Below are 11,327 nucleotides of genomic sequence, written 5' to 3'. Positions count from 1 at the left end.
TATTGAAACTCAAATCATGGCGCCGCCTACACCTCTCCCCGCAGACTTTGAATGGGGATTTGCTACAGCCGCGTATCAGATTGAAGGTGCGGTTGATGAAGACGGCCGCGGCAAATCCATCTGGGATACCTTCTGCCATCTGGAGCCTACCCGGACCAAGGGGGCAAGCGGAGACATCGCGTGCGACCACTATCACCGTTATGAGGAAGACCTCGATTTGCTCTCGCGGTATGGTGGCAAGGCTTACCGATTCTCTATTTCTTGGTCGCGAATTATTCCGCTAGGTGGACGAAATGATCCTGTCAATGAAGCCGGAATCGCATTCTACGACAGGCTCATCGATGCCTTGCTCGCAAGAGGCATTGTGCCATGGGCAACTCTCTATCACTGGGACCTGCCACAGAAACTCCATGACAGATATGGAGGGTGGCTAGATGTGGAGGAATCACAGCTCGATTTTGAGAGATTTGCAAAGATCTGCTATGAGCGGTTCGGTGATCGTGTCAAGAATTGGATTACCCTGAATGAGCCGTGGATTGTGTCCATTTTTGTGAGTTTGACCATTTTCGTCACAAATGCTCCCCACAAACTAATAGCAAGACAAGGGATATGCCACTGGAGGTAATGCACCAGGTCGGAGTAGCATCAACCCGCAATCTTCAGAAGGCAACACTGCCACTGAACCCTGGACCGTGGGAAAAGCCTTGATTATGAGCCATGCCCGTGCTGTTGCTTTGTACAACAAGAAGTTCCGAGGCACCCAAAAAGGCCGAATTGGCATCTCTTTGAATGGCGATTTCTATGAGCCATGGGATAGTGAGGATGAGCGCGACAAAATGGCTGCTGAGCGTCGAATGGAATTCCACATTGGATGGTTTGCCAACCCGATTTGGTACGTTTTAAAATTCGAGGTGATGCGAAAAGATTGGTATTGACATTTCTCCAGCCTGGCACAAGACTATCCGATCTGCATGCGAGAGCAACTTGGTGATCGCCTTCCAGCATTCACCGAGGCCGATTTTGCTCTGCTGCGGGAAGCCAAAATGGACTTCTATGGAATGAACTACTATACCTCCCAGTTTGCTCGTCATCGCGATGAACCGGCATCAGAAACCGATTTCTTGGGGAATCTCATCGAGTTGCAGGAGAATAAGCAGGGTGTTCCCGTTGGCGAGCCCAGTGGTGTTCATTGGCTTCGTTCAACTCCGGACCTTTTCCGGAAGCACCTTACCCGGGTGTATCGGAAGTATGGCTTGCCAATCTATGTCACTGAGAACGGATGTCCTTGCCCCGAAGAAGATAAGATGACTCGTACCGAAGCCGTGGAAGACACATACCGAATTCGATATTTCCAAGACCACCTTGACGCGGTTGGATTGTCTCGAACAGAAGATGGATCTGACATCAAGGGCTATTTTGCATGGTCACTGATGGACAATCTTGGTATGTTTGCTCTTTAGGCGAAATGATGGATTGTACTAACTTTCAACTGCAGAATGGTCCGATGGCTACGGGGTCAGGTTTGGTGTGACTTTTACCGACTACAAGACCCTCGAAAGAACACCCAAGAAATCTGCCCTTCTGTTGAAGGGCATGTTTGAGGATCGAATGAAGCAAAGTGTCTCCCCCGAAACCCACCTGCCTTCCGAAGGTTTTAGAGCGCACATGTAAATGGGACATTGGGGCGTTTTCTTTTCGGAATTATGTTCATCTGGCATGACTATGAAATGAATAATAGTAAATTTGCAGACCGCGAATCGCACTGCTTTAGTTTTATCATTTCCATCCCAGTTGATCCAAGTCCGGTATTAGATGAATTTGAGATCTCCACCCCCATCTCTGCGTCGCTGGCATGGATATAATCATGATAACACCGGTATGAAGTCCGATTGCGGATTTAATTCCTTTTAAATCCGACGAGAGGATTGACACAATTTTCATTGTGATCTTGTCGATATAAGTTCACTAGAATTACCCATAAAGGCAAGTCCGGCCCGAGAATCCCGAAGCACGCTTAGCCCCGCGATCGACCTATTAAGGCGAGATAGCCTGATCTACGACCTTCCATCAACCATAACACTACAGGTTGTCTCAACATGGCTCTACAGAACATCAAATACCTTGTCCAAGAAAAGGGTGGCCAATTAGTGGCCATGAGCGTCCCTAAGCCGACAATAGTCGAACCCACTGAAGTCATGATTCGCCTAAAAGCCGTCGCCATCAATCCAGCCGATTGCAAGATGATTGATCAAGGCCATCGAGTCGCCTCATGGCCTCTTGTGGCTGGCCTTGATGGATCTGGTGTTGTTGAAGCTGTCGGGGACAAAGTAAAGAACTTTGCAATCGGAGACGAAGTAGTCGCTATGTTTGCATCTGGCGACCGTGGTGCATCATTCCAGAATTTTGCCGTGGTACCAGAGATGATGGTTGCGAAAAAGCCATCGACATGGTCTTTTGAGAATGCAGCGACTTTAGGGTGAGTTATTTTATCCACCTTGAGTGAACATTTTGGGTGGAAGGAAGGTGTGAACAGGGCTAACTTCGTGCTCCAAGGGTATGCTACCTCACAGCCATGATGGCTCTTGGGATAGGCCTCAAAACTCGGCTTCCATTTCTCCCAGGCGGGCCAAAGAATGGCTTCACCCCTTCTTCGGTCCTCATTCTCGGTGGTAGCTCTGCGCTTGGCGCCGCTGTTATTCAGCTTCTTCGTCTTGCGGTCCCAGATTGCCTGGTCTTGGCAACCAGTTCGCCCCAACATCACAAGCACCTCACCTCTATTCTGGGTGCAGACGAGGCATTCGACAGAAATTCTACCTCACTGATTACGGAAGTAAAATCAGCGTCTGGATCTCAAGGAGTCGATGCGATCATTGATGCAGTCGGCGCTGGTAGCAGCCAGAGAAACATCTTTGACACATTCAATCCAAGTGGACCCCAAAAATATGCCCAGGTTTGGACCGGTGATGAGGAGATCCAAGTCCCAAGCGGCGTGGATTCAGTAATGTTCAGAGGTCGCGATCTGCTGCACTTACAAGGGGGAAATAATATAATGCTGGCCCTGCAAAAGTTGCTGGAAGACGATAGCTATAAGTTGCCACTCCCAGTTCACATAGTCGGCGACGGCCTGGAGGCACTGCAGAAGGGGTTGGATATGATGCGACAAGGGGTTAGTGGAGAGAAACTGGTGGTTTCTGTATAGATTGTACTCGCACTCGGCACAATTGAGCACGCTTTGTCTCAGGCCGAACTTCTCAAAATTTAGCGGCCATTTCAAATGCCCCGCCCGAATCCTTAAATATTTCCCCGTCGCCCCCCGTAAAGATTCTCCGCAACAACGTAGAATGGCCAAAATTAGCCCAGCCTCGCCTCCACGGCCCCGGCCACCTAGGGCATGCGACAGATGTCGACGGAGGAAGGCTAAGGTCAGTGCAAGGACCCTTGGCCCCTAAAATAAGGAAAACTAACCGTCGGATTACACCGCAGTGTGACTGTCCAGAACCCTCGGCAGTTTGTATCAACTGCCGACTGTCCGGGGAACCTTGTACCTTTAAGTTGCCGTTGGGCAGAAGAGGCCCCAAAGTGAAACGACACAAAGCTAATAACGCCGTCGGCTCAAGGCCTCAACACATCCCGACCACGCCAACATCGCAATTACCAGATGCCAATGCAGCAGCCCAACTTTTATGCGCTCCTGATTCGAGAACTGTGTCCCTAGACGCTTGGGATACCGGATTGAGTGTTCTCGATCCCGCCCTCTCACCAGACACTGTCCACACAGTCCGAACGTCGGTCTCCGAAGCACCGTCTGCACGAACTATCTCTTGCCTGCAACGATGGCACAGCTTAGCAAGAGAGCTATCACTACGGAGCCCATCAGCTCATCTCGAGCGAATGATAAATCGGTGTTTCGATTACTTCTTTGAATATTTATTTCCTTTGATTCCGCTGGTTCATGAACCAAGCCTGCGGGATGGACTGAGCTTCTTCGTCAATCAGGCCAGGGGCCGGAGTTTGCAGGGAAGCAATTTATTGCCCGAAAGCATTCTATATCGTGCGAATAGCCTCAAATATCCGGACCTGTGGCCGGACCATACATTCACACTCATTACAGCGGTGTGCGCGGAGGCAGGATTCCTCCTTCCAAAGGATATTTTCCCTGAAGGGGAGGAAGTCGCAGACATCTTTCTGCAAGCCTCTCGGAACTGCTTGAGCTCTTACCTTGAGGCTGACTTGGAATACCCGAATGCCAACTCCGTGGCCATTCGATACCTTCACTCCAATTGCATGCATGCGGCCGGCAAGCCGAGATTTTCATGGCACATCTTTGGGGAAGCAACCCGATTGGCCCAGGTGATGCAACTGCACGATGAAAAGTCGTTACAGGGCTTATCTCCACTCGAGGCGGAGTTGCGCCGACGCGCGTTTTGGATTGCCTATATCGGGGACAAATCTGCTGCCATACTCAACAATCGCCCCATTACAATCCACAAATTTTCATTCGAGTCGGGTATCACCACGGCATATCCTACTGGAATTGAGGATGAGATCTCAGTTTCTCCGGGGAACTCGGCACCAGATGATACTACGCGAAAGAGTTTCATTGTAGGTTTCAACGCAAACCTACGCCTATGGCAAACTGCATCAGACTTGCTTCTTGAATTGCGACTGCTTGAAAGTCGAAGAGATCCCGGCCTGATTACACGACCGCTTCCAACTGCCGAAGAAAAACATCGAATTGACCACCTCTTTTTACTTTTTGTGACGTCCCTTGATGACTTGCCGCCATATCTACAGCCTGATATGTTTGCGGTGAACGTCCACGAGGATAGCAATCAGCTGGGCAACCCACTGAAGCAGTATATCATCCAGACGGCGAATCTTTATGTGTCGCTACATTGTCTCCGATTGGTCATAGCTCAAAAGCTTGAGGAGTTTAACCACGCTACGCCATTGAATAATGATATTCTGCTACTGCGGAAAACCGAGATCGCTCGTGATATGCTACGTGTTATCCGTGAAGCTCCTTTCTGGTCTTTGCAGGTGAATGGCGAGCCCTGTGTAAGTTAGCTTAATCTGCAACTTCTTTGTTTTTGATGGTTGATTCTGATGATTTTGAAACAGGTGGAGAAAATCCGACTGATTGGTGCCGGTCTACTGGAGATAATCGACCAGTATGAGGCGTCTCCACTGTCGGCTAGAGCTCGCAACGACCTATCGGTCTTACTCGACATTCTAACAAGGCTTGATTCAAAGGCATCGGACACATTACGGAGATCAGTGTGATTTTGGGACTGTATGATTGAGACCAATGTAGAGAATCAACGGAGATTCTTGAAACATTTCTCCAAAAGCTTAGCTCATTGTGCCGCTTTTCATTTTATTTCCCCGAACCAATGGATATTCTCCCGCTTCAAGGCACACGGACCCAGTCAAGGATTCCCCGGAGGAATTCAGGAGTAGAGTGCGGGGATCCCCAAAAATTTAACATTACTGTTGAGATTGATTTGCTTTTGACTTGGGCAGTGTTGCTTGTGTCTACTAGTGTCTAGTATTTCAGGCACACGAGGATCTGGCTTGAGAAACTTATAAATGGCCTCGTAAGACCGCGTCGGATATCTTTATTTTCCAATTGCGATTCCCAATCCTTTCATATTTCTCCATTCGTTCTTCTTTGATTATTGAGAAGAATATACCATGCGAGTTACGCAAACGTCATCTCTCGCCCTGACATGGGCAGCACTGGCAAGTGCTTTGCCCTCAGGCCAAGCCAAAGTGCCATCATGCCGCTTCGCCTCTCAACATACCCAACAGCAGGTCCTTCGAGACCCGAGCAATTTCATCAATGACTTGCTATATTGGGAAGGACAGTTTCACCAGAATAACGTTTCCTACAACACAGCGAATGGTATGTCTTATGATGGCACCAACATTGACTGGGTGACTGGAGAAAGAACCGTGAAGCACCCTTTCAGTGCAGCCAGCAAGGAGGTTAGTTGTAGAGTCTGTAATGGTTCTTGGCTGCTGAAGCTAATGTCTATAACAGTCGCTTCAAGTCATGCTCTATACTCATGCGATTGCGGGCTCAGCAGAGGCTGCCCGGTTCCTGTCTCCTAACAACCCAGCTGCAGCTCCCGAAATGGTGGTCTCAATTATGGAGACTAAGCTGCAGACTTATCTGAGATTCAACGAGACCTACCCTGGTTTCGGTGGATTTTTGCCTTGGTTTACATCTAGCACCCAAGATCTCACTCCTACTTGGGACTGGGTCAATCGCGTGCCTGGTCTTGACAACGGGTAATCGTTATTTTCTGGCCTGTTTTTTATTGTCCACTAACGTTAATATTTCTCAGAGAGCTTCTATGGGCTGTCTACGGCTTTATACAGGCCCTGGAAAACACTAACAACGCCTCCTACAAGGAGCTTGCTAGCAAATGGCAGACCTGGATGGATTATACCAAGACTACTGCGGCGCAGGTATGTGTGATATTTTTTAAAATATGTGAATCATGCATAAAACCACGTACTAAGCGGGATGAACAGATCTTCTACAAAGGAAATGGTCGAGTCTGCTCCGTTATCGACATCAAGAACCAATCTCTTCCCGTCAATGATCCTAACCAGTCATACGACTGTGAAGGAACTGGTCTACTCAATGATCCTTATGAGGGAGAACTGTTCACCTTCTGGCTCAATTTCTTTGGTGGTCTATCAGACGCGGATAAGAAGGCATTGTGGGCGATCAAGCGGCCTCAGTTAGTGAGCGTGGACTACGACATGGGCAATGTCGGTCCCGTTACTGTCCAGAAAGGTCAGTTCTTGCCTATCAGCTTACTTAGATAGTGATTCTGACTCCAAGAAGGATACTGGTTCTCCAGTCACGAAACCTGGAAGGTCATGGAGATGCCCTACTACGACGTTGATATTATTCGGTATTTCAAACCCCAAGGGAACATGCTCTGTCTTGCCATTGAAAGCTAAATATTCCGCTAGACGTGTCTACGAAAACGCCGAACGTGTGCGCACCTGCAACTCTGTGGTCACCAAAGTTCCCGGAATGTTCGCCTCTGTGAACAACTCCACCAACTCTTCGAATGGCCAGGTAATCGGGTACATCTCGAACGCTGGCATTCCATCCATCTCGAACCAAACAGTCCAGGAGCTGGACGTTATCACACCATACAGCGTGTTCCCTACCATCCTGTTTAACAAGGCTGTCGGCTTGGCTTGGTGGAGAAACATGGCCATTGCCAAAAAGGGACAGAGTGAGTGTTTCGCCCCTGCTCTTTGCTTTCACCGAAGAATTTCTGTTCTGACGATATCTGCCTAGATCCCTACGGGAGCACCGAGTCCACTCGTGTGGATGGAACAGGGGCTTCTGCTCTTGTCACCTGGGATAGCAAGATCACGACCGTTAATGCCATCCTCGGAGGCGTGACTGAATGGACTCGTCAGAAGATGAAGAGTGATGGCCTTTATGAGGAGTTCATCAGCATTGCGACGGTTCGTTCGAGACCATACAGTTTGAATCAGTTGGTACTAACTACAATGCACATCTAGAACGAATACTCGAGCGTATTCAAAGATCTCAAAGGAGAGCATGTCAACTTCTGCCTTCCCGAAGAGACTGTGCCTGATGCAGGCTTGGAGGATTTCACTCTTTGCGTTTAGACTGAACTGCCTTGAATTGTTCAGAGTGTACCTACTTATTACCTCTATATTACAAGATATATTTGTTCAAGTTCTTGAATTTGAATGGACTCGCTCGATAAAGTTTGAGCATCATCTTGGATTAACAGGTTGATAGGATAAAAGGAGACCTAAGGCCGTGACCAAATGCAAAAAGACTCCACGCTATGCTTTTTAAGTAGACAAACATATTAGAAATAAGGGTTCTCTGCCCAGAGAGCTAGGAAAAGCCAGAAGCCTGCGTCAGGTCGCGTTTTCACTAGCTACTGTATTTCCCACAGCAGCCATAGCCGCGCTCTCTGTCGACGCTGGCTTCGACCGACCTAACATGGAAGTGGCATCGCGCTGTGCGACCTCTTCCGCGATGGAAACGCCGAGGCCTGCGAAGGCCTCCATCAAGGAGCGTGAGTAGTACTCACGCAGGTCATAACCACCAGCCTGCATGCGAGTATCCTTGCGAATCTTATCCAGATATGCGGAGGGATAGTAATCTTGAAGTGTGTAGTAGTCGTGCTTCTCTGGGACCATGCCGTCGAATGGATCGTAGGGCTTCTCAGGCTCGGGGGCCTTGATCTTACGGAGACCCTTGACGAGTCCAGTATCAGTGGTGCCGGCAGTGTCGGCCGTATTGAGTAGACTGGCGGTACGTTTGACATCTGTGCCGCGTAAAGCAGCTTGTTTTTGGCGGATACGGTCTTCCTCGCTGCGTCGAGCAGACGATTTCTTGAGAAGTACCTTATGGCCCTCACGTGCGATGGCGGCTGCATCGGCCGGCGATCCGGCAGCCAGACGCAAGAGAAAATCGTTTCGTCCGGCCTGCATCTCACGTCGCTCATTCTCATATTCTTCGCGGGCGGCCTGTCGCCGCAGCCGCGCTTCCTCTTGCTCTAGAGTCATCCGTGCCTGGAACGACTGCGACTCCTCGACCTCCAAAGCTTGATTCGTCCGGATTGACTGCACATTGTCCGTCGCATATCTCTTGAGCTTTGCCTCGGTTTTCACCACGTCGATGCCGGAAACTAGGTTGGCTATAATCTCTTCGCGTTGCTCGAGAAAATCGTCATAGGCGCGTTTCGAGTCGAACTCCTCTTCTCGGCGGTTCAACCTGTAAAAGGACAAATGTAAGTCGGGATCCTAACCTCACACAAGACATAAAACCTACACCTGCATCACTCGACGTCGAATATCAACCTCCCTCTCCACCCCAATGTCCTCGAACGTCTGCTGGCGGAACTTGTTTTTGCGCAGGGTTTTCCGGCATCCAGCGACGGGGCAGCTGGATGGGCCAGACGAGAATATCCGATCCACACAGGACTCGCACATCTTGTGGTAGCATTCCGGGTTGATGAGGAATCGCATGTTCGGGTTGAGGTATCGCGAGGACTTGCAGACAGGGCAGACCTCTAGACGCGATCAGGATCAGTATTAACTGAAAAAAGAGCTCAAAGAAACTTACCGTCCTCGTCGCGACGGGCTACGCCACTTGTGGCCGACATGGTGAGTGAGAGACAGATGAGGCGAAGGTGGGAAGAATGACGGAGCTGATAAGAATCACGCACACCGCCTTATCTTTTTTTGCCACCCGCGGACCTGCAACTTTTTCTTGTCAATCACCGCAGTCAGTCACCATGGGGGTTCCTAATCCAAGCCTGGATGCGCTCGAGGAACAGCGTCTCACCCTGGAAGACAACATTTTCAAGCTTCAGAAATCACTCTACCACTGGCGGACTTGGGAAGCAGAGTACGACGGTCTGCGCGATGAAATCGGCAATCTACCCAATGACGCCCTGGCCGAAGATGTGCTTGCGGTTGGCCGCGAATTCGGAGGCACGTTGGTGAATGAGGAGGAAGTGCGCGTCATCCTTGGTGGAAAAGAAGGCATGACGCGGTCTCGCGCACAAGTGGTCGACATTCTCGGCCGCCGGATCGACTATGTCAAGCAGAACATCGGGACCATGGAGAAGCGACTGCGTGCAGCAGAAGATGAGTTGGATGGTCTTGATTCCAACGGTCACGCTCCGACGCAAGGCGAGACCGGGTTCCCCATGTCGGAGATTATGGAGGAGCTGGACGAGGAAGGGCGGGTGATCTCCAGTTCCGTCAATACACCCGGAGACGATGCGCCGCAGCTTTTGGATGCTCTAAAGAAGGCAGGGGTTGAAGATATTCCCGAAGCTGCGGCTGGGAAAACAGGAGCCATCGGTAGTTCGTCAGCTGTGCGAGGGAGTGTCGCGCAAGCGCCGGCTCAACCAGCCGTTGATCCCGAGATTACTACGCAAGGCCAGCAATCTGCACCAGAAGCAAGCGGTGCAAATGTGGATGATCAGGTCGATCTTTCTCGTCCGGTGTCTCTGGTTACTGAAGAGGACCGCAAACAACCACCAGTGGCCGATGTCAGTGAATCCACAGAAGATGCCAAACTCCGCCGCGAGATGTTTCAGTACGGAATTGATGAAGTGGGCGCGATTGTGGCGGAGCTAGAGATGGATGAGGATGCAAGCGATGTATCTGTCGACGAGGATTATGAATATCAAACAGACGAGGACGAGGATGAGGATGAGTTTGGCCGGTCACACCCGGTGCTCTCCGAAGACTACCACCAGCAGATGCGCGAGCTGGAGGCTAAGCTCAACGCCCGGGGAATGTGGAATATGGGCAAGGATTCGCAATCGCTTCCTGCAGATGTCAGAGAGGAAATCGACACACCGGCTATGGAACAGAGCGGGCCAGCAAACGGCAATGTCGATGGCCCTGTCAAAGAAAAGAAGCCCAAGAAGCGCGTTGCGTTCGCCGACGACCTTGATATTGCGCCTGCTCCTAATCCTCCAGTTGCAGGGAAGAGGACACTCCCTCCACAGCCAGATGTCCCGGTGCTCTCGGATTCGATTGTCGAACGAACGGATAACTCGCAGGACACTCGTCCAGCGGCTCCAGAAGCTCCCAAGAAGGTCTCGCGCTTCAAGAGTGCCCGAGACACAGCTCCTGAAAGCGTTGCCACGGACAACATTCCCACCGGGAAACCCTCACACTTTGCTGAATCTCGGGGTACGAGAAAACAAACCAATGCGACTCCTTCATCGGTTCCCCCTCCTCTTTTCCCAGCTACGCCGAAAGAACCAAAACCCTTTTCTACTCCGATCACCGAAACCCCCAACATCCCCTCTGTTCCTCAACCCCCAGAGGGAAAAACTTTGGCCGATAAGCTGGTCGAGCGCGACATCACCCCGGGAACTGCCGCGGCGCCCGAAGGAGAAGAACTAGACGAAGAGATCCACCGCCGCGAGATCGCCACTGAGTTCTACAAAGCACGGAACCGCCTCGTCCACCAGAATGGCGGGTTCGTCAACGATGACGAGCAGGAGATGATCCCCATTGAAGACGAGGACCCACCGAAACGGATCAGCAAGTTTAGAGCTGCCCGGATGAGATAGCATGGCACCAAGGCGCAAATTGGGCTACTTTATACCCAAATACAAACTTGATACCACTTGTTCAACTTACTACCTCCATTCTGTAGGACAGTCACACCATCGTACGATGGAAGAATAGAAAGGAATTCATTTGATCGTGGTGTATTCCGCAGTCAAGAAATGGATCATGCCATTCAGTGGCACGCATCCATCTATCTGAATTCCAAGATT

The 11,327-nt window shown here is 50.4% G+C and overlaps 6 protein-coding genes across 6 annotated transcripts; 5 read left to right on the top strand and 1 right to left on the bottom strand.

Annotated features, from left to right (window-relative positions):
- Window positions 1–16: 16 nt before the first annotated feature.
- On the top strand, window positions 17–1,671 carry PFLUO_LOCUS7895 (uncharacterized protein; the record flags this gene model as incomplete). Its single annotated transcript, XM_073785576.1, has 4 exons — window positions 17–550; window positions 597–892; window positions 947–1,443; window positions 1,496–1,671. 4 exons carry the CDS (start codon window positions 17–19, stop codon window positions 1,669–1,671), a joined length of 1,503 nt encoding a protein of 500 aa, XP_073641918.1.
- Window positions 1,672–2,096: 425 nt separating this feature from the next.
- On the top strand, window positions 2,097–3,199 carry PFLUO_LOCUS7894 (uncharacterized protein; the record flags this gene model as incomplete). Its single annotated transcript, XM_073785575.1, has 2 exons — window positions 2,097–2,476; window positions 2,554–3,199. The coding sequence occupies 2 exons, from the start codon at window positions 2,097–2,099 to the stop codon at window positions 3,197–3,199; spliced, it is 1,026 nt and encodes a 341-aa protein (XP_073641917.1).
- Window positions 3,200–4,284: 1,085 nt separating this feature from the next.
- On the top strand, window positions 4,285–5,283 carry PFLUO_LOCUS7893 (uncharacterized protein; the record flags this gene model as incomplete). Its single annotated transcript, XM_073785574.1, has 2 exons — window positions 4,285–5,058; window positions 5,122–5,283. The coding sequence occupies 2 exons, from the start codon at window positions 4,285–4,287 to the stop codon at window positions 5,281–5,283; spliced, it is 936 nt and encodes a 311-aa protein (XP_073641916.1).
- Window positions 5,284–5,694: 411 nt separating this feature from the next.
- On the top strand, window positions 5,695–7,668 carry PFLUO_LOCUS7892 (uncharacterized protein; the record flags this gene model as incomplete). The annotated part of the gene is made up of 8 exons (XM_073785573.1): window positions 5,695–5,988; window positions 6,044–6,294; window positions 6,351–6,474; window positions 6,541–6,808; window positions 6,860–6,929; window positions 6,991–7,262; window positions 7,328–7,500; window positions 7,558–7,668. 8 exons carry the CDS (start codon window positions 5,695–5,697, stop codon window positions 7,666–7,668), a joined length of 1,563 nt encoding a protein of 520 aa, XP_073641915.1.
- Window positions 7,669–7,929: 261 nt separating this feature from the next.
- PFLUO_LOCUS7891 (TFIIH/NER complex subunit) lies at window positions 7,930–9,182 on the bottom strand (the record flags this gene model as incomplete). The annotated part of the gene is made up of 3 exons (XM_073785572.1): window positions 7,930–8,791; window positions 8,849–9,089; window positions 9,143–9,182. The coding sequence occupies 3 exons, from the start codon at window positions 9,180–9,182 to the stop codon at window positions 7,930–7,932; spliced, it is 1,143 nt and encodes a 380-aa protein (XP_073641914.1).
- Window positions 9,183–9,314: 132 nt separating this feature from the next.
- Window positions 9,315–11,117, top strand: PFLUO_LOCUS7890 (uncharacterized protein; the record flags this gene model as incomplete). The annotated part of the gene is made up of 1 exon (XM_073785571.1): window positions 9,315–11,117. The coding sequence occupies one exon, from the start codon at window positions 9,315–9,317 to the stop codon at window positions 11,115–11,117; it is 1,803 nt and encodes a 600-aa protein (XP_073641913.1).
- Window positions 11,118–11,327: the final 210 nt, after the last annotated feature.

Source organism: Penicillium psychrofluorescens (assembly GCF_964197705.1).
Source record: "Penicillium psychrofluorescens genome assembly, chromosome: 5".
NCBI lineage: Eukaryota > Fungi > Ascomycota > Eurotiomycetes > Eurotiales > Aspergillaceae > Penicillium > Penicillium psychrofluorescens.
Note: the sequence above shows the minus strand (reverse complement) of the source record. Positions and strands in the feature narration are given on the sequence as shown.